General features: G+C 41.1%; 3 protein-coding genes across 3 annotated transcripts; all 3 read right to left on the bottom strand.

Moving 5' to 3' along the window:
• Positions 1-860: 860 nt before the first annotated feature.
• LOC135629170 (PRA1 family protein B3-like) lies at positions 861-1307 on the bottom strand. Its single transcript, XM_065136360.1, has one exon. The coding sequence runs from the start codon at positions 1305-1307 to the stop codon at positions 861-863; it is 447 nt and encodes a 148-aa protein (XP_064992432.1).
• Positions 1308-4128: 2821 nt separating this feature from the next.
• Positions 4129-13900, bottom strand: LOC135629171 (probable CCR4-associated factor 1 homolog 11). Its single transcript, XM_065136361.1, has 2 exons — positions 13284-13900; positions 4129-4507 (listed from the first exon to the last, which is right to left on the bottom strand). Exons 1-2 carry the CDS (start codon positions 13898-13900, stop codon positions 4129-4131), a joined length of 996 nt encoding a protein of 331 aa, XP_064992433.1.
• A 2092-nt stretch (positions 13901-15992) lies between these two features.
• Positions 15993-16439, bottom strand: LOC135629172 (PRA1 family protein B3-like). The gene has a single exon (XM_065136362.1). It carries the CDS (start codon positions 16437-16439, stop codon positions 15993-15995), a length of 447 nt encoding a protein of 148 aa, XP_064992434.1.
• Between the last annotated feature and the right edge of the window lie 5998 nt (positions 16440-22437).

The raw sequence follows: 22437 nt of genomic DNA on the forward strand, positions 1-22437 counted from the left end.
TAGCATGAATTAAAATTAGATTTCAGATTATATGGGTGATTCAACATGTGGAATCCTAATCAAAATTGAAGTTCTAATTAATTTAAATTTTTTGCTGAAATTGAAAATGGGACGATCAAATTATTTATTTAGCATGTCAACATAAATTCGGATTTGCATGATCGAGTCAATTAACATAGTGGAGACTTCATTCAAGTATGTGACTTGGATAAACTATATTTTAATATTGATTAAAATTAGATTTAAGATGATACAAATGATTCCAATATCACGTTGGAATAGGAACACGCTCGGTTTGCGTCGATAGTGACATGTTGGGTCAGTACATAGAGCTAAAATATTCAATGGAATTGAAATTTAAGTGATCAAATCCTCTAATATTTTTATATATAAAATATTTAAAATATCCTCAATATTTTTTTATATGATATTTTGTTATTACTATAATTTATGTACAACTTCTTTTAAAAAACTCGGATATATGTGTATGCACTAATCATAAATTTAAAGAAATATATAAAAAAATGGTCCCATTTGATATTGGGAATCACTATGAGCTCTATTCCCATAATCCTAACTTGAGAACAGAACAGTTTGATATACTCTGTAATCAATGACGATATGATCAAGTTGTAATTGTCAAGAAAATAATGCGATCCTGTAAGCGGGAACAACCAATCCGCCGCTTGCGGCCTCTGTTTCATGGAGAAACCGATCGTCCGTCGCCCTGAACAGCGAATGCAGGCAGATGATCACTGTCCCGATCATGATGGCTCCGAAGACGGTCGGTCCGGCATTGGAGAAGATGAGAGCGAAGATCGTGGCCACGGAGAGCACGCCGAGGATGGTCCCGTCGGTGATCAGGCGGCCGCAGCGGACGACCGGCCGGTACGGGTGAAGTAGAGGAAGAACCAGGCGGCGGTGAGGGCGATGAAGGCGAACATGGAGGCAGGGTGCCGGAGGAGGGAGACGGCGAGGACGGAGAGGCAGAGGAGGGTGTAGTTGGTGCGGAAGTAGGGTATGTTATGGCGGAGGCGGAAGCAAGCGTCGCCGGCGCTGGCGGGGCGAGCGAGGGCGGTGACGTCGAGAAGCTGCAGCCACGGGCGCTGGGCGGAGATCAGGGCCCTGCCGTGCTCCTTAAAGCTGGAGACCAGGTCGGCGGCCCCGGCGGCGGGAGAGGACGCGTTAGGCGGCGCGGGGGCCGGAGAAGGGCGAGCCTCCGAGACGGAAGGCCGCGATGGGGGCACGGGCGCTGGATCGGGGTAGGCGGAGATGGGAACGTAGGCGGGCGGCGATGTATTGTGCATCTCGGCAGCTCCTCCAACCACGGATTCCTTCTTCTGCCACCACGGTGGCGGGAGAGAGAGGGGAGATGCAGGAAGAACCCAGAGAGAGTCGCAGATGACAAATAAGCGGCCAAATAGGCAACGTGTGGTAAACGCATTCTCGCCCGATTTGGTCGAGTCACCCCGAAAAGTTGGCCAGCTGATATGGTGTCTCTCGTGCGTTAGTCGAGAAAATGCTGCTGGCATTCGGTCCCGAGGATTTTACTTTCTCAGTTGTTTTTACCAAAATTGCATGTAGTCAGTTGTTTTTGTTTTTACACCTACCAATTTAATTATTTATAAAAAGCCATTGATTGTCTCTTTTGTTTTTTACTTAAGAGCCCCTATTTTCATATTTTAACTGGGTGTAAGAGTTCCCTTCTTTATTTTTATTTGACATCCATTGAATTGATTCATGTCTCATGAGTCAGTAACCCTATTTATTGGCAATTCAAATCAATGAGCTCCGATTTTCTAATATGAATCATTCATTCAACATTGTGAGTGGTTTAAGTCGGCAAGCCATAATACCTTATGTATTTCATAATTCCAAAACTATCTAGTTAGACGAATCCATGACGTTAGAACCTTATGTGTTTTATGTTTTCGATAATTTTTAGACGGATAGTTCAATTCAACAAGCTTAAATACCCTCATGCGCCTTATGTATTAGATGCCCTCGGACATCTTATACCCATTATGTGACTAGCTCAAATTGATATGTCTTGACCCTGATATGTCTCTTGTTCCAATACACCCGATACGAGTCAAACTCGTCAAATTTCACTATCCTCATGTGTCTCGTATGATCAACCAAACCAAAATGGGTGATTCAAATTAGTATACTTTTGATGCTCTGATGCCTCTCATACATTCAACACTCCCTATACATGTTATTCAAGTCAACACACTATGATCCTATAAGCATCACATGCATGTGACACCCACTACGACAGTGACTCAAGATAACATACCCAAATGCCATTATGTATTTCATGTATATGACATTCCTATGTGGGCGATTCAAGTCAGCATGCCCTAATGCCTAATGTCTCATGCGTCTAGTATCCCCTATGTAGGTAGTTTGATTAGCATGTTGTAATGCCTTCACGTGTCATGCATCTCACATGCTCTACAATGGAACTTGAGCTGACAAGTTGTGATGCTATCACATGTCTAGGTGTCTCATGCATCTAATACCTTTTGCTAGAGTAGTTCTAAGTTAGGAAGCCTTGATGCCCATGCATGATTTTTGCATTCGACACCCTCTATATAGGTGATTTAAGTCATCAAGCTGTGATACCCTCATGCATCCAACATCGTCTATGTGGCGGGTCTACGTCGACATATTACAATGTCGATGCATGATTCATGCGTTTGACACCACCAACACAAGTGGTTCAGGTCAAGTCCCAACTCATATATCTAAATACTACTTATGTAGGCAATTTAAGTCAACACGCCTTGATGTCCTCATTTGTTATATAGTTAACACCCTTAGATATTTGACAACCCCTATGCGAGCAGTTCAAATCATCATACCTTGACATTCCTATGTCTCATGTGTTCAACACCGCCAATGAGAGCGGTTTAAGTCAACAAGCCTCGTTACCCTCATGTGTCTCATGCATTCAACACCTTTACATAGGTCATTCAAGTTGGCACACTCAAATACATCCAACACCCTTTATGTGGGTTGTTCAAGTCTATACATCCAACACTCTTGCATGTCTTCTGCTTTTGACACCTACTATGCAAGTGGTTAAGTAGACATTTCCTACATAAATAGTTCAATGCATGCCTTAGTGCCCTTGTGCATCTTATGTGACTAACACCCCTTTATATGGGCAATTCAAATGGCATGCCTTGATACTCTTGTGCATCTCATGTTTATGACACCCTTATGTGAGTGATCAAAGATTGGCAAGCCCCGATCTTATGTATCTTATGTATCCAAGAACCCCATATGGGCACTTTAAGTTCGCATTCATGACTCCCTCATGATGGGGATATAAACAGGAATAACCTTTGTATATGAACAAATACTAGAAGACCATAATACGCGGCGGAATTAAATGAAAGCACAATCAAACAGAACGCCAAAATATACGTGGAAAACCCCTTCAATGTGAAGGGTAAAAACCACGGGGCAAACTAGAGATAATCCACTATGAGAATAATGAATATACAAATCTCAATCTCTTGCCTTAAACCCTAGCAACTATCTCAAGAGAATAACTGTGATACAAGGATCACGTCACTACCTACAATATATAAAACCTCCCCAAGTAATCACAGTAAGAGTCTATTGTAGATTTGATCTAACCTGGGAGGAGAACACTACTAGGTGATTGAGAACAGTCTCTCTACGTTGTCCTTGTCTTCTTCCCTTTCTTTCTCTTCCTTTTCTGTCTTGTTTTCATCCTTTTCTTTGGAATCCCGTGGCTATTTTCTTCTCCCACATTGCTGCCCTATTTATGTCTTTTTCTGCCTCCAAAACGTAGCCACCACGCCCCCCCTAATGTTAATTAGGGTTAGGTTAAGAGGGGGTGAGTTATGGGCTGCCCAAGTCCACTATGGGCTGAATTTGTGGGCTGCCAGCCCAACAACCTCCCCCTTCAGCCCATAAGGGAGGCTGTCTCATGACTCCTCAATGTGAAGCCATGCCGACCAGTTGTCGGTATATCTCCTGCCTTTCTTTTGGTAAGGTTTTCATTCCATTTGGTAGTAGTACCAAATCATAAGTGTGGTTCTTTTGAAGAGCATCTATCTCTTCCTGCATAGCAACTAACCACTTCTCTTTCTATTCACTTTCAACTACTTCCTTGTAACTCTCTGGTTCACTTGCATCAGTAAGCATCGTATACTCATATGTAGAATATCTTCTGGAAGGTTGATGTTGTCTAGAAGATCTTCTCAACTGAGATTCTGTTGGAATTTGCTCTCCTACTTCTTCTTGCTCAACATGTCCTGCAGGTAGATCAACGTCAGGCTCTACATCATCTTTCTGCACATCTCCCCCATCACCTTGATATACTAGAGGAATAATTAGGTCACAATCTGTTAATCCTTCTGCAGAAGTCTTGGCTGATGCCTTTTTCTTCAAATTTTCAAAAGTTTGATCCTCAAAGAAGACTACATCTCTGCTTCTAAACACTTTCTGCTTTTCTGGTCCCCAAAGCCTGTAACCAAAATGATCATGTGAGTAACCAAGAAAAATACATTCTTTAGTCTTACCATCTAGCTTGGACCTCTCATTGTTTGGAACATGTGCAAATGCACGACAACCAAACACTCTCAAATGCTTATAGGAAACATCTTACCTTGACCATACATGCTCTACAACATCACCATCTAGGGTTGTACATGGTGATAAGTTGATTACATCAACTGCAGTCCTCAAAGCCTCATCCCAAAAGCTTTTGGGTAGCTTGGCCTGTGAAAACATACATCTGATCTTTTCCATGATGGTGCGGTTCATCCTCTCTACAATTGCATTATGCTGAGGTGTACCAGGAATTGTCATCTCATGTTGGATCCCATGTAACCTGCAATAGTTATTAAATAATCCTGTATACTCACCACCATTATCTGATCTTATACATTTCAATTTCCTTTTTGTCTCCCTTTCAACCCTGGCATGAAACTCTTTGAAGACATTAATCACCTGATCTTTAGTCTTCAAAGCATAGGCCCAAACTTTCCTGAAAAAATCATCTATAAAAGTGACAAAATAAAGTGCACCACTTATACCAAGAACATCAACAGATCCACCAGGAGTTTTTGTCCTCAAAGGACCACATACATATGTATAAACATGGTCTAAGACATACATTTTTTCTAGACAAAGAAGCACTAGCATATGAAACTCTATGTTGTTTACTAGCCAAACAATCAATACAAGGGTTCAGATGTATACCTCTGAGGTCTAGTAATACCTCTCTCTTGGAAAGAGCTTGCAGCCCCTTCTCGCTCATATGTCCCAGTCGCCTATGCCATAACTCCATGCTGAAGTCTTTTTCTGTACCATTTAACTGCTCACCATAAGCTTTAGCCTGCAACCTATATAAAGTATGACATTTCTTTCCATTAGTTATAACAAGAGAACCCTTACTGAGCTTCCATTGCCCTTTATGAAATCTGCTATCATAGTCTTAATCATCTAGCCTTCCAACTGAAATTATATTCAGCCTCAAGTCAACCACATGCCTCACATCCTTAAGCACCAACTTGCAGCCAAGATTGGTCTTTAAATGGATATCACCCATGCCTATGATGTTTGCTGTGTCATAGTTGCCCATCTTGACAACACCAAAATTTCCAGACCTGTATGTAGCAAAAAACTCCCTCCGTAGTGTAGCATGATAAGAAGCACCTGTGTCAATCACCCACTCAAGATTCTGACACACAAGAAAAAATATCATTAGAAGGAGATAAAATCAAATAATCACCACCCTGCATTGTAGCTGTGATATTATCTTTTGACTCTATAGACTCCACTTCTTTTCCCTTTTTCTTGCTCTTCTTAGGTTGCTTACATTGGTTCTTGTAATGTCCTTTCTCGCCACAATTATAGCAAACAATATCTTTTCTTGATCTTGACTTGCTTCTACCCATGCGTGAACTGCTTCTAGACTTTGACCTTCCTCTATTCTCTGAGATAAGTGCCTATGAATCATTCTGAGATGTTGCCGAACTCTTTCTTCTCAACTCCTCATTCAACAAACTGTTTGTTACTTGACTCATAGTGACAACACCATCTGGCGTAGAATTACTGAGGGAAACCACTAATATCTCCCAACTTTCTAGTAATGAACTGAGAAGTAACAATGCCTGCAACTCATCATCAAGAGACATTTTCATAGAGGATAACTGGTTAGTAATACTTTGCATTTCATTCAAATGTTTAGCAATAGAAGCACCCTCTCTATATTTTAGGTTCACAAGTTTTCTGATCAAAAAAGCTTTGTTGCCAACTGTTTTTCTTTCATAAAGACTTTCCAACTTTTTCTAAAGAGAATATGCAGAAATTTCAATAGAAACATGGTGAAAGACACTATCATCAAGCCATTGTCGGATAAATTCAATTGTTTTTTGATCTAACCTCTTCCACTCATCATCTGTCATAGTTGTGGGTTTTGCACTATCCTCCTACAAAGATCCATACAAATCTTTGCAATACAAGAGATCTTCCGTTTTTGGTTTCCATATCATCCAATTATTTCCATTTAAACTAATCATGCGAGAAACATTACTGGCCTCTATGTTCAAATACAAAATTAAATCACCAAAACCCTTTGCTCTGATACCAGTTGATGGGGATATAAACAGGAATAACCTTTGTATATGAACAAATACTAGAAGACCATAATACGCAACGAAATTAAATGGAAGCACAATCAAACAAAACACCAAAATATACGTGGAAAACTCCTTCGATGTGAAGGGTAAAAACCACGAGGCAAACTAGAGATAAACCACTATGAGAATAATGAATATACAAATCTCAATCTCTTGTCCTAAACCCTAGCAATAATCTCAAGAGAATAACTGGGATACAAGGATCACGTCACTGCCTACAATATCTAAAAGCTCCCCAATTAATCACAGCAAGAGTCTACTGTAGATTTGATCTAACCTAGGAGGAGAACACTATTAGATGATTGAGAACAGTCTCTCTACGTTATCCTTGTCTTCTTCCCTTTCTTTCTCTTCCTTTTCTACCTTGTTTTCCTCCTTTTCTTTGGAATCCCGTGGCTATTTTCTTCTCCCACGTTGCTATCCTATTTATGCCTTTTTCTGCCTCGAAAGCATAGCCACCATTCCCCCCCCTAATGTTAATTAAGGTTAGGTTAAGGGGGGGTGAGTTGTGGGCTGCCCAAGCCCACTATGGGCTGAATTTGTGGGCTGCCAGCCCAACACCTCACACATCTAACTAATTTGACACCCCCTTAGGTTATTCAAGTAGCCATGCTCCTAAGGCCCTTAAGTCTCTTATGTGTTTAAAACCCACTATGCAGGATATTCAAGTCGATGCTACACAATGCCCTCGTGTGTCTCATGCATTCAACACCCCCTATGTTGATGATTTGAGTTCAGACATCATGATAGCCTCTCATGCGTCTAACACCATCTTTGTAGTCAATTTAGGTCCACATGCTTGATGCCCTTACGCCTCTCGTGTATCCCATGATACCCTCATACGTCTTATGCGTTTGAAACCTATGTAGAGACAGTTCACCTTGGCATTCTAAGATACTCTTGTATGTCTTATATGTTTAACACCTTCTTTGCAAGTGGTCCAAGTCACACATCATAACACCCTCAAATATTTCATATGTCTGATAGCTACTAGTAGATAGTTAAAGTCAGTATGCCTCAACAACAATATGCCTCTTATGCATTCGACACCCACTAACACCTTCATATGTCTAATGCATCTACACGTGCTACATGAGTGATTGAAGTTAGCTAGCTCTCACACTCTTGTGCATCTAACACCCTCGTATGTTTGACAATCCTATACGAGTGGTTCAAGTTGTAATGCCTCACCTTTGAAGCATCTCATGCATCCAACAAACCTAACGTAGGCAGTTAATGTCAACAGGCCTCAATTCCCTCACACATCTCATGAGTTTGACACTCTTATATGGGTAACCAAAGCGTTGTCTCCTCATTCCATAAAATGCATCCATTTGAGATTAAAAAAAAAATATAAGTCTCATTTAATTGTTTTCTAAAATAGACAACAATAATTAAGGTATTAGAGATGAATATTGTGCTATAGAATAGGACGTTTTCTTCTAATTTTGTATCAAAATGATTGCACACCTCTTATGATTTATCACGTGAGTTAATCATTTGACCATTTGATCGCTGCTATCAGACATATTTCATTCACAATTAAGTTCTAATTAGACAACCTCATAATATAGCCTTTGCTACATTGATATCTACGTAATACTGCTTTTATCATGAATAAAGCATAGTATAATATAATAATTTTTTCCTTCTAATACTAATGCAATAATTAAGATGGAATTCATGAGCATTCCCATCCTTTAAGTTAATAAAGTCTGATAGAAAATATTTTGGTAACCATTCCCAGTCCACCAACTAATCATTTTAAAAGCGCTAACATTAAAGAAAAAAGTCGAATCACCCAGTAGGAAATAACGTGGTGAGTGGTTATGGTTTGTTGATTTATATGGATAATAATCCATGGGAGGTCATTTAGACCGACCCTATCGACTTTTGTGGCCAATAGTTCATGAAGGTTGTTCGGGCCTATTTATCCCTCTATCGGCCCCCATGGACAATAGTCCATAGGAGGTCGTTCGAACATATCACCTCTACAGACAAAACACCATGGGAGACGTTGGGGCTATTATGGAGGATCTCCTTAATTGGTCAGGTATAAAAGCCGACCCCTGGTGTCGGCCCAAGAGTCAGACCTCTTTCCAATAACCTCTCACACCCTATATAATTTCTAGAACTAACCTTCGTGCAATAACCCACCAAAAAGCCCACCTCGGCCTGACCTCAAGACCATCTCGAATGGGTCGAGGTTATACGAAGACCACCTCAATCGCACTAGGACTGCCATAAGGGTTCCTCGGATGTCTCTATGCCTTTGGGACAAGACCAAGCTGGGTTGACTCGACCGTCGATGATGCATCCCCTCAATAATTTGGCACTAGAAGGAGGGCATTGAATATCGTAGGAATGCCCGCCTATATGTTGGAAAATCTAGGGACGATATCACATGCGCAGCGAAAGAATATTAAAAATAAAATCCCTAATTTCTCAAAATATATGTTAATTGTCATGCGAAGATTGATGCACAAAAATCGACAAACTTAAAACTGTGTATATGAAAAATTGTATTACCTAGGAAGATCGTATATCTTTGAATCCTTGAATCCTTAACAATTTGGCACTAGAAGGAGGACCTTGAATATAGTAGGAATATCTGCCCATGAACCCTTTACACAAATGGGAAGCTACTTTAATAGTGCAAAGATTGAGTGCTCCAGTGAAGAAACTCTACCCCCAATCTATAGCACCTTTACACAAATGGGCAGCTACCCCCAATCTATAGCTCCAGTGAAGAAACTCTACCCCCGATCTATACCACCTCCACTCAGACACTAGGGTATTACTGGCCTCTATTCAATGACTTAGAACTCTCACCTCCGAGGATGAATATGAGGCACTTGGTTGTCCCTGCAAAGGCATTATTGAACCTCATGAACCAAGTGTAGGCGCTCACAAGCATAATGCAGGCAATCGCTCCCCTCTTGTCCCAACTAAGTCAACAGACTATCTTGTCATCGCAACCACGATCGATATCTCAACCACCGCTAGCACCCGCACCTATCGGAGTCATAGATGCCCTACAAACCGATGACGCGGTATCGACACGCAGCGGAGCACATATCTGGTATGCATGAAGCTCTTCTGCCAACCCTACAGCTCCAATTATGTTACGTTTCATGGACTCTACGACGTGGCATTTGTGATAAAGATGATCACCCGAGCCCCACTGCCCAACACATCGAACGACTTCTCTGATTTGGTGAGGACCATCTTTGGCCAGATTTATGATCTCAAATATATATCTCGATTTTATGGAGGACTTCTTCAGGGAGAGATTGGTTTGGTGGGACTATCAAAGTTATTGAACTTTGAACCTGTAGGGATCCGTCACCAAGCAGCATATGACAGTCTACTAATTGGGGCACTCTTCAACAAAATGAAGCAACGAAGGCATGACATAGAGGACGACAGATCTGCATCGGTCCTCTATGGTATTGAGAATAGAAGCATCGAGAACAGGACTCGAAGGATTGACCGCAGAGGTTGGCCTTACCCAAGACGACAGCAACACCCCTTGGCTGCCATGGGGTTGGCGGTTTACTTTAGTACATGTACGATCTGCATGTACTAAAAGAATGTGCTCAAAGATAAGATTTCCCCAACTATATGATAGAAGAAATCTCTCTATTCTGTTGAGGGAAATCCTTTCTCCTAATCTGTATAAATAGAAGAGGGAACATGTTAATGCATTGAAGCATTTTTCATTTCTTGAATAAAGCTTCTTCACTTCTTCAATAAAGCTTCTTTAAGATTCGCTCTTGCCTTTGGCCAACGACCAACGTCATTGAGAAAAGCGAAGCTTCGCCCTTGTCTAACACCGCTGCAGCCACATTCCTAAGAGGCTCCACGACCAATTCTCATCTTCCTCACCGCGGTAGCCTTCGCTGTCTTCGCTGATTTGCCAACAGTCGGTGGACTTAAGGAGAACGAAGGGCGGATTTAAGGAGAATGAAGGGAACGCCTGTGCCCTCACAGCAACAACAATCACAACAGTAGCAATGATCTGCTCTTGCCCTACTCATGAAGTCTCTTGCTTGTAAATCATTCTTTGCATCGATCCAAAATTGGTATCCTTATCAGGAGCACCATCTTGCGGGGGCATGATAGAAGATAAGATTTTCTCAACTATATGAGGAAATCTCTCTATTCTGTTGAGGAAAATCCTCTATTCTGTTGAGGGAAATCCTTTCTCCTAATTTGTATGAGAGAGAACATGTAAATGTATTGAAGCATTTTCATTTCTTCAATAAAGCTAAAGCTTCTTCAATAAAGCTTCTTCAATAATTGTTCTTATCTTCTATTCTTTCCATCATGGTATTAGAGCAATGAGAAAAGCAAAGTTTCGCTCTTGCCTTTGGCCAGCGACCAACGTTGTTGAGAAAAGCGAAGCTTCGCCCTTGTTTTCAGCCAGCAACCAACGCCGCTGCAGTCACATTCCTAAGAGGCCCCATGGCCAATCCTTATCTTCCTCACCGCGATAGCCTTTCCTGTCTTCGCTGATCTGCCAACAGTCGGTGGACTTAAGGAGAACGAAGGGCGGATTTAAGGAGAATGAAGGGAACGCCTGTGCCCTCACAACAACAGCAATCGTAATAGTAGCAGCGATCTGCTCTTGCCCTACTCACGAAGTCTCTCATTTGTAAATCATTCTTTGCATTGATCCAAGATTGGTATCCTTATCAGGAGCACCATCTTGCGGGGGCATGATAGAAGATAAGATTTCCCCAACTATATGAGGAAATTTCTCTATTCTGTTGAGGAAATCCTCTATTCTGTTGATGCTCTTGCCTTTGGCCAACGACCAACGTTGTTGAGAAAAGCGAAGCTTCGCCCTTGTCTTCGGCCAGCGACCAACGCCACTACAGTCACATTCCTAAGAGGCTCTACGACCAATCCTCATCTTCTTTACCACGGTAGCCTTCGCTGCCTTCGCTGCCTTCGCTGATCTGCCAACAGTCGGTGGACTTAAGGAGAACGAAGGGCAGACTTAAGGTGAACGAAGGGAATGCCTGTGCCCTCATAGCAACAGCAATCACAATAATAGCAGCGATCTGCTCTTGCCCTACTCACGAAGTCTCTCGCTTATAAACCATTCTTTGCGATCCAAGGTTGGTATCATTATCAGGAGCACCATCTTGCGGGGGCATGATAGAAGATAAGATTAAAATTTCCCCAACTATACGAGGAAATCTCTCTATTCTGTTGAGAGAAATCTTTTCTCCTAATCTGTATAAATAGAAGAGGGAACATGTTAATGTACTGAAGCATTTTTCATTTCTTCAATAAAGCTTCTTCACTTCTTAAATAAAGCTTCTTCAGTAATTATTCTTATCTTCTATTCTTTTCATCAAATATATCATCCTGAGTGTCAAGAAAATGTCCCTCGAAATGGACGATGGAGTCCACTTGACATTTTCTGATAGAGATCTGCAGCAATTTTCATTTGCATCCGTGCCAAATCGAAGACTTAATCCACGACAAGACTCGTTCTTTTACGGTATTCAGAAAATTAAAATGAAATTGATATTCTTTCTTTAGATACTAAACGTGTGCAGTTGATGATCTTTTTTTGTGTTCATTATTTACTGAGAAAAATAAGAAAAAGTTCCTCTCTGTTTTGACTGCCTATCTGCTTGACACTTGAGCTATTTCCCCACAGATACAAGCTAGTGAATCCTATGGTTCATGATTTATGTAACAAAACTTTCATACCGATTAAAACTTTCTACAAAATTTGAAAAATCATATGGTTTTTCTGCTACCATATGATCAAGGTTTATCAGGAAGTTTGAATCATGAGGATCTTACCCAAGTTTGAATCATTTTGAAAAATCATGAGGAGCTTCTCTCATCGGAAAGAGTAAATGCAAGTAACTTGCCCAAATTAAATAGACATGAATCTTTATAGACGCAACAAGTATTAAGAGTTGTATGATACAGAAACATATTTCTCAACTGTAATAGGTCAAACAAATGTGTTTTTTTGAACATATTTGACAGAATTAGGTACTACAATTGCATTTTAATTCCATAGGCTGTTCGTGTACCTGTTGCAAATACGTACAAAAAAATATGTCATGTATCCTTGATCGTTCTTGTAGGCAACTTTGTTGCATGCTTCACCTCGATGAAGATTGCCCTGAGCAGTAGACCTGTAGGGCTCGTTGGTGCATCGTCGAGTACTGTTTGTTTCCCATGCTTGCATACATCGGATACGTACGAGCACCGGTGCGCATGCATCGTTGTCGTCTCATCGACTTCTGGTGGCCGCAGCAGTAGTACGTGCTGCTGAGCACATTCTTTTAGGACATGCAGATCGTACATGTACTAAATTAAACCGCCAACCCCATGGCAAGCAAGCGGTTTTGCTGCCGTCTTGCGTAAGGCCAACCTCTGCGGTCAATCCTTCGAGTCCTCCTGTTCTCGACGCATCTATTCTCTATACCATAGAGGACCGATGCAGATCTGTCGTCCTCTACGTTATGCCTTCGTTGCTTCATTTCGTTGAAGAGTGCCCCAATTAGTAGACTGTCATATGCTGCTTGGTGACGGATCCCTACGGGTTCAAAGTTCAATAACCTTGATAGTCCCACCAAACCAATCTCTCCCCGACGCAGTCCTCCACAAAATCTAGATATATATTTGAGATCATAAATCTGGCCGAAGATGGTCCTCACCAAATCAGAGAACTCGTTCAAGGTGTTGGGCAGTGGGGCTCGGGTGATCATCTTTATCACAAATGCCACGTCGTAGAGTCCATGAAACGTAACATACTTGGAGCTGTAGGGTTGGCAGAAGAGCTTCACGCATACCAGATAGGCGCACCGCCGCGCGTCGATGCCGTGTCGTCGGTATTGCTGGAAGTCGTGCCCGCTCTGTGCCAACAACTCGATGGAGTCGGGAGAGGAAGCATCCACATCGGGATCGAAATCCGAAAAATTGAACTGCCAACAGCACCCCGGCCATGGGGTGTTGCCGCCTTCGTCGAACAAGGCGACGCCCAGCTGGATCAGGTGCATGTTATCCACGTTGTGCTTCACGTCATTGTATCTTTCTTCTTCGGTGGCATTGCGAGGGGTGTCGCGAATGAACCCCGGGAACTCCGTATCGATTGCCACTATCGGGTAGGAGCCACGGAGACTGAGGATGAGCTCCAAGTGCTCCACAAGGTTTGCCTTCCCCACGTTGATGGCCATGGCAAGCTGCACCACTCTCTCTGTCGCTTTCTCTTTCTCCTTCGCTTTCTCTTTCGCTTTCGCGCTCTCTCTCTTCACTAGCAGTAGTGTATGTACTTTGGGGTCACCCTCTTTGGTGTTTATATAGACGATTTCCCGACGCATAACACAGATTTCTAACATTATTCATTGTATTCGGACGATGTTATAATTATTACTTTTTCTATTCATTTTGTATTGCCTACATTGCTAGCTCCCTTTCATCACCAAAAATTGTTTGCCTAGCAATTGGTTCTACGTTCCATATTAACCTTGCTACTTCATTAATTCCCTTCCCTTCTCTACCAAAAATATGTGTGATTCACCAACTTTCTCAGCTTATCCCTCATTTTATTCCTCACCTACCACAATGGATTAATTTTACTGCTCATCATCGTCATTAATTCTAGACCGATCAATATTAAGTTGTGCCTCCCACAATGGTTTAATTAGGGCTTTCCTATTCCACATGTATTTGACTGACATCCATTTCCCTTCCATTCGTTCCGTGTTTTGGTTTCCTTGATGATCGAGGACAAAGGCCGCAACTTTGTCTCTCACTAGACCACATCATATTAACCCATTGCTTCAAATCCTTCCCTTCCTCGTGCAATTGCCTGCCCCTTTAACCAATTAGGGAAATACTTCTAATTCTTTGTTCACATATATTCCATATAATTTTGAAAAACATGCCATGTGGGAAAATATGATTAATAATTCCTTTTGTTTTTTCTTCAAACACAAAAAGCAGTTGCTAGTATTTTCAATACCCATATTGGTCGATCTATCTAAGATTAGGAGCAACGCTGCGATTAACTTTCAACAAAAGACCTTCACCCTTAGCATAGTAGGAAGATGTCAAACCTTTCAAGCTTATATATAAATAAATCTATTGGCTGACTTGGTAGATGCAACCCCATTCTAATCATACTTCCATTTCATGCCTAAGTATCATCACTTGGAATAAGAAAGATATCATAATTGATATCAAAAATTCACTTGAATCTAAAATTGCATTGACCAATTTCTTTAACATGTTACATAAATTTGAATTTGCATGGTTGGTTGATTCCCTTTACATTTTGGTTTATCTGAATACTGAAATCAATGAACCTTCCGACCTGACTAATAACAGACGTGGTGTCTAATCATATATCACCAAAGTTAAATCTGTATTCGATCCTAAATAGGATTAGGATCTAAATAAATTGTCTTAGCATGAATTAAAATTAGATTTCAGATTATATGGGTGATTCAACATGTGGAATCCTAATCAAAATTGAAGTTCTAATTAATTTAAATTTTTTGCTGAAATTGAAAATGGGACGATCAAATTATTTATTTAGCATGTCAACATAAATTCGGATTTGCATGATCGAGTCAATTAACATAGTGGAGACTTCATTCAAGTATGTGACTTGGATAAACTATATTTTAATATTGATTAAAATTAGATTTAAGATGATACAAATGATTCCAATATCACGTTGGAATAGGAACACGCTCGGTTTGCGTCGATAGTGACATGTTGGGTCAGTACATAGAGCTAAAATATTCAATGGAATTGAAATTTAAGTGATCAAATCCTCTAATATTTTTATATATAAAATATTTAAAATATCCTCAATATTTTTTTATATGATATTTTGTTATTACTATAATTTATGTACAACTTCTTTTAAAAAACTCGGATATATGTGTATGCACTAATCATAAATTTAAAGAAATATATAAAAAAATGGTCCCATTTGATATTGGGAATCACTATGAGCTCTATTCCCATAATCCTAACTTGAGAACAGAACAGTTTGATATACTCTGTAATCAATGACGATATGATCAAGTTGTAATTGTCAAGAAAATAATGCGATCCTGTAAGCGGGAACAACCAATCCGCCGCTTGCGGCCTCTGTTTCATGGAGAAACCGATCGTCCGTCGCCCTGAACAGCGAATGCAGGCAGATGATCACTGTCCCGATCATGATGGCTCCGAAGACGGTCGGTCCGGCATTGGAGAAGATGAGAGCGAAGATCGTGGCCACGGAGAGCACGCCGAGGATGGTCCCGTCGGTGATCAGGCGGCCGCAGCGGACGACCGGCCGGTACGGGTGAAGTAGAGGAAGAACCAGGCGGCGGTGAGGGCGATGAAGGCGAACATGGAGGCAGGGTGCCGGAGGAGGGAGACGGCGAGGACGGAGAGGCAGAGGAGGGTGTAGTTGGTGCGGAAGTAGGGTATGTTATGGCGGAGGCGGAAGCAAGCGTCGCCGGCGCTGGCGGGGCGAGCGAGGGCGGTGACGTCGAGAAGCTGCAGCCACGGGCGCTGGGCGGAGATCAGGGCCCTGCCGTGCTCCTTAAAGCTGGAGACCAGGTCGGCGGCCCCGGCGGCGGGAGAGGACGCGTTAGGCGGCGCGGGGGCCGGAGAAGGGCGAGCCTCCGAGACGGAAGGCCGCGATGGGGGCACGGGCGCTGGATCGGGGTAGGCGGAGATGGGAACGTAGGCGGGCGGCGATGTATTGTGCATCTCGGCAGCTCCTCCAACCACGGATTCCTTCTTCTGCCACCACGGTGGCGGGAGAGAGAGGGGAGATGCAGGAAGAACCCAGAGAGAGTCGCAGATGACAAATAAGCGGCCAAATAGGCAACGTGTGGTAAACGCATTCTCGCCCGATTTGGTCGAGTCACCCCGAAAAGTTGGCCAGCTGATATGGTGTCTCTCGTGCGTTAGTCGAGAAAATGCTGCTGGCATTCGGTCCCGAGGATTTTACTTTCTCAGTTGTTTTTACCAAAATTGCATGTAGTCAGTTGTTTTTGTTTTTACACCTACCAATTTAATTATTTATAAAAAGCCATTGATTGTCTCTTTTGTTTTTTACTTAAGAGCCCCTATTTTCATATTTTAACTGGGTGTAAGAGTTCCCTTCTTTATTTTTATTTGACATCCATTGAATTGATTCATGTCTCATGAGTCAGTAACCCTATTTATTGGCAATTCAAATCAATGAGCTCCGATTTTCTAATATGAATCATTCATTCAACATTGTGAGTGGTTTAAGTCGGCAAGCCATAATACCTTATGTATTTCATAATTCCAAAACTATCTAGTTAGACGAATCCATGACGTTAGAACCTTATGTGTTTTATGTTTTCGATAATTTTTAGACGGATAGTTCAATTCAACAAGCTTAAATACCCTCATGCGCCTTATGTATTAGATGCCCTCGGACATCTTATACCCATTATGTGACTAGCTCAAATTGATATGTCTTGACCCTGATATGTCTCTTGTTCCAATACACCCGATACGAGTCAAACTCGTCAAATTTCACTATCCTCATGTGTCTCGTATGATCAACCAAACCAAAATGGGTGATTCAAATTAGTATACTTTTGATGCTCTGATGCCTCTCATACATTCAACACTCCCTATACATGTTATTCAAGTCAACACACTATGATCCTATAAGCATCACATGCATGTGACACCCACTACGACAGTGACTCAAGATAACATACCCAAATGCCATTATGTATTTCATGTATATGACATTCCTATGTGGGCGATTCAAGTCAACATGCCCTAATGCCTAATGTCTCATGCGTCTAGTATCCCCTATGTAGGTAGTTTGATTAGCATGTTGTAATGCCTTCACGTGTCATGCATCTCACATGCTCTACAATGGAACTTGAGCTGACAAGTTGTGATGCTATCACATGTCTAGGTGTCTCATGCATCTAATACCTTTTGCTAGAGTAGTTCTAAGTTAGGAAGCCTTGATGCCCATGCATGATTTTTGCATTCGACACCCTCTATATAGGTGATTTAAGTCATCAAGCTGTGATACCCTCATGCATCCAACATCGTCTATGTGGCGGGTCTACGTCGACATATTACAATGTCGATGCATGATTCATGCGTTTGACACCACCAACACAAGTGGTTCAGGTCAAGTCCCAACTCATATATCTAAATACTACTTATGTAGGCAATTTCAGTCAACACGCCTTGATGTCCTCATTTGTTATATAGTTAACACCCTTAGATATTTGACAACCCCTATGCGAGCAGTTCAAATCATCATACCTTGACATTCCTATGTCTCATGTGTTCAACACCGCCAATGAGAGCGGTTTAAGTCAACAAGCCTCGTTACCCTCATGTGTCTCATGCATTCAACACCTTTACATAGGTCATTCAAGTTGGCACACTCAAATACATCCAACACCCTTTATGTGGGTTGTTCAAGTCTATACATCCAACACTCTTGCATGTCTTCTGCTTTTGACACCTACTATGCAAGTGGTTAAGTAGACATTTCCTACATAAATAGTTCAATGCATGCCTTAGTGCCCTTGTGCATCTTATGTGACTAACACCCCTTTATATGGGCAATTCAAATGGCATGCCTTGATACTCTTGTGCATCTCATGTTTATGACACCCTTATGTGAGTGATCAAAGATTGGCAAGCCCCGATCTTATGTATCTTATGTATCCAAGAACCCCATATGGGCACTTTAAGTTCGCATTCATGACTCCCTCATGATGGGGATATAAACAGGAATAACCTTTGTATATGAACAAATACTAGAAGACCATAATACGCGGCGGAATTAAATGAAAGCACAATCAAACAGAACGCCAAAATATACGTGGAAAACCCCTTCAATGTGAAGGGTAAAAACCACGGGGCAAACTAGAGATAATCCACTATGAGAATAATAAATATACAAATCTCAATCTCTTGCCTTAAACCCTAGCAACTATCTCAAGAGAATAACTGTGATACAAGGATCACGTCACTACCTACAATATATAAAACCTCCCCAAGTAATCACAGTAAGAGTCTATTGTAGATTTGATCTAACCTGGGAGGAGAACACTACTAGGTGATGGAGAATAGTCTCTCTACGTTGTCCTTGTCTTCTTCCCTTTCTTTCTCTTCCTTTTCTGTCTTGTTTTCATCCTTTTCTTTGGAATCCCGTGGCTATTTTCTTCTCCCACATTGCTGCCCTATTTATGTCTTTTTCTGCCTCCAAAACGTAGCCACCACGCCCCCCCTAATGTTAATTAGGGTTAGGTTAAGAGGGGGTGAGCTATGGGCTGCCCAAGTCCACTATGGGCTGAATTTGTGGGCTGCCAGCCCAACAACCTCCCCCTTCAGCCCATAAGGGAGGCTGTCTCATGATTCCTCAATGTGAAGCCATGCCGACTAGTTGTCGGTATATCTCCTGCCTTTCTTTTGGTAAGGTTTTCATTCCATTTGGTAGTAGTACCAAATCATAAGTGTGGTTCTTTTGAAGAGCATCTATCTCTTCCTCCATAGCAACTAACCACTTCTCTTTCTATTCACTTTCAACTACTTCCTTGTAACTCTCTGGTTCACCTGCATCAGTAAGCATCGTATACTCATATGTAGAATATTTTCTGGAAGGTTGATGTTGTCTAGAAGATCTTCTCAACTGAGGTTCTGTTGGAACTTGCTCTCCTACTTCTTCTTGCTCAACATGTCCGGCAGGTAGATCAACGTCAGGCTCTACATCATCTTTCTGCACATCTCCCCCATCACCTTGATATACTGGAGGAATAATTAGGTCACAATCTGTTAATCCTTCTGCAGAAGTCTTGGCTGATGCCTTTTTCTTCAAATTTTCAAAAGTTTGATCCTCAAAGAAGACTACATCTCTGCTTCTAAACACTTTCTGCTTTTCTGGACCCCAAAGCCTATAACCAAAATGATCATGTGAGTAACCAAGAAAAATACATTCTTTAGTCTTACCATCTAGCTTGGACCTCTCATTGTTTGGAACATGTGCAAATGCAAGACAACCAAACACTCTCAAATGCTTGTAGGAAACATCTTACCTTGACCATACATGCTCTACAACATCACCATCTAGGGTTGTACATGGTGATAAGTTGATTACATCAACTGCAGTCCTCAAAGCCTCATCCCAAAAGCTTTTGGGTAGCTTGGCCTGTGAAAACATACATCTGATCTTTTCCATGATGGTGCGGTTCATCCTCTCTACAATTGCATTATGCTGAGGTGTACCAGGAATTGTCATCTCATGTTGGATCCCATGTAACCTGCAATAGTTATTAAATAATCCTGTATACTCACTACCATTATCTGATCTTATACATTTCAATTTCCTTTTTGTCTCCCTTTCAACCCTGGCATGAAACTCTTTGAAGACATTAATCACCTGATCTTTAGTCTTCAAAGCATAGGCCCAAACTTTCCTGAAAAAATCATCTATAAAAGTGACAAAATAAAGTGCACAACTTATACCAAGAACATCAACAGATCCACCAGGAGTTTTTGTCCTTAAAGGACCACATACATCTGTATAAACATGGTCTAAGACATACATTTTTTCTAGACAAAGAAGCACTAGCATATGAAACTCTATGTTGTTTACTAGCCAAACAATCAATACAAGGGTTCAGATGTATACCTCTGAGGTCTAGTAATACCTCTCTCTTGGAAAGAGCTTGCAGCCCCTTCTCGCTCATATGTCCCAGTCGCCTATGCCATAACTCCATGCTGAAGTCTTTTTCTGTACCATTTAACTGCTCACCATAAGCTTTAGCCTGCAACCTATATAAAGTATGACATTTCTTTCCATTAGTTATAACAAGAGAACCCTTACTGAGCTTCCATTGCCCTTTATGAAATCTGCTATCATAGTCTTAATCATCTAGCCTTCCAACTGAAATTATATTCAGCCTCAAGTCAACCACATGCCTCACATCCTTAAGCACCAACTTGCAGCCAAGATTGGTCTTTAAATGGATATCACCCATGCCTATGATGTTTGCTGTGTCATAGTTGCCCATCTTGACAACACTAAAATTTCCATACCTATATGTAGCAAAAAACTCCCTCCGTAGTGTAGCATGATAAGAAGCACCTGTGTCAATCACCCACTCAAGATTCTGACACACAAGAAAAAATATCATCAGAAGGAGATAAAATCAAATAATCACCACCCTGCATTGTAGCTGTGATATTATCTTTTGACTCTATAGACTCCACTTCTTTTCCCTTTTTCTTGCTCTTCTTAGGTTGCTTACATTTGTTCTTGTAATGTCCTTTCTCGCCACAATTATAGCAAACAATATCTTTTCTTGATCTTGACTTGCTTCTACCCATGCGTGAACTGCTTCTAGACTTTGACCTTCCTCTGTTCTCTGAGATAAGTGCCTATGAATCATTCTGAGATGTTGCCGAACTCTTTCTTCTTAACTTCTCATTCAACAAACTGTTTGTTACTTGACTCATAGTGACAACACCATCTAGCGTAGAATTACTGAGGGAAACCACCAATATCTCCCAACTTTCTAGTAATGAACTGAGAAGTAACAATGCCTGCAACTCATCATCAAGAGACATTTTCATAGAGGATAACTGGTTAGTAATACTTTGCATTTCATTCAAATGTTTAGCAATAGAAGCACCCTCTCTATATTTTAGGTTCACAAGTTTTCTGATAAAAAAAGCTTTGTTGCCAACTGTTTTTCTTTCATAAAGACTTTTCAACTTTTTCTAAAGAGAATATGCAGAAATTTCAATAGAAACATGGTGAAAGACACTATCATCAAGCCATTGTCGGATAAATTCAATTGTTTTTTGATCTAACCTCTTCCACTCATCATCTGTCATAGTTGTGGGTTTTGCACTATCCTCCTACAAAGATCCATACAAATCTTTGCAATACAAGAGATCTTCTGGTTTCCATATCATCCAATTATTTCCATTTAAACTAATCATGCGAGAAACATTACTGGCCTCTATGTTCAAATACAAAATTAAATCACCAAACATTACTGTTAGAACTCCTTCTCGCTAATTGAATTATTATCTCTATAATAATTCACTCGACTCATTGACTGCGGACGTACTAGGCCACTACGCCGTAGTCCCCAGATGATATAGGAGAATCCAATCCTTTGGACCTATCTATCCTTAGTTACCATGTACCTATAGTCTCTCAACCATCTAATATCCCAGAGGCCATATATCGAGTATGGTACTATCAGGCCCATATGATTTTTTTCTCGAGTCTTACTCTAATCGAATTCTCCCGAAGAACTCTTTCTCTCTCAATCCGAATGACCTTGGCCAATGATTTATCTGAGCAAGAACATAGAATATTTTTCTCATGATACTGAGAGCAGATGATCCTCTATCAACACTCAATAACCCTCATAAGGTTGGCTGCCACTCCCAATAACCGGTTGTACTAGATTTAAATTTTTAAACCTATAAATCTAGTATCAAAGAATGAAATACTCATACAGGACATCTTTGGTGTCTCAAGTCTAAGGACCATATACACTATTGGGACTATAGAATCATTGTCTGACAATAAGGCATCATTAACCATCAAGTATTTCGTGAGCAAATCAATTAGTGAACTCATTCTCCAATGAGCACCTGTATTGTATCCTTAATATCCCTGCACAAGTAGTTTTGAGACCAGCTGACTCCATCATATGGACAAGTATATAATACA

This window comes from Musa acuminata, chromosome BXJ3-1 (assembly GCF_036884655.1).
Source record: "Musa acuminata AAA Group cultivar baxijiao chromosome BXJ3-1, Cavendish_Baxijiao_AAA, whole genome shotgun sequence".
In the NCBI taxonomy this organism is placed as follows: domain Eukaryota; kingdom Viridiplantae; phylum Streptophyta; class Magnoliopsida; order Zingiberales; family Musaceae; genus Musa; species Musa acuminata.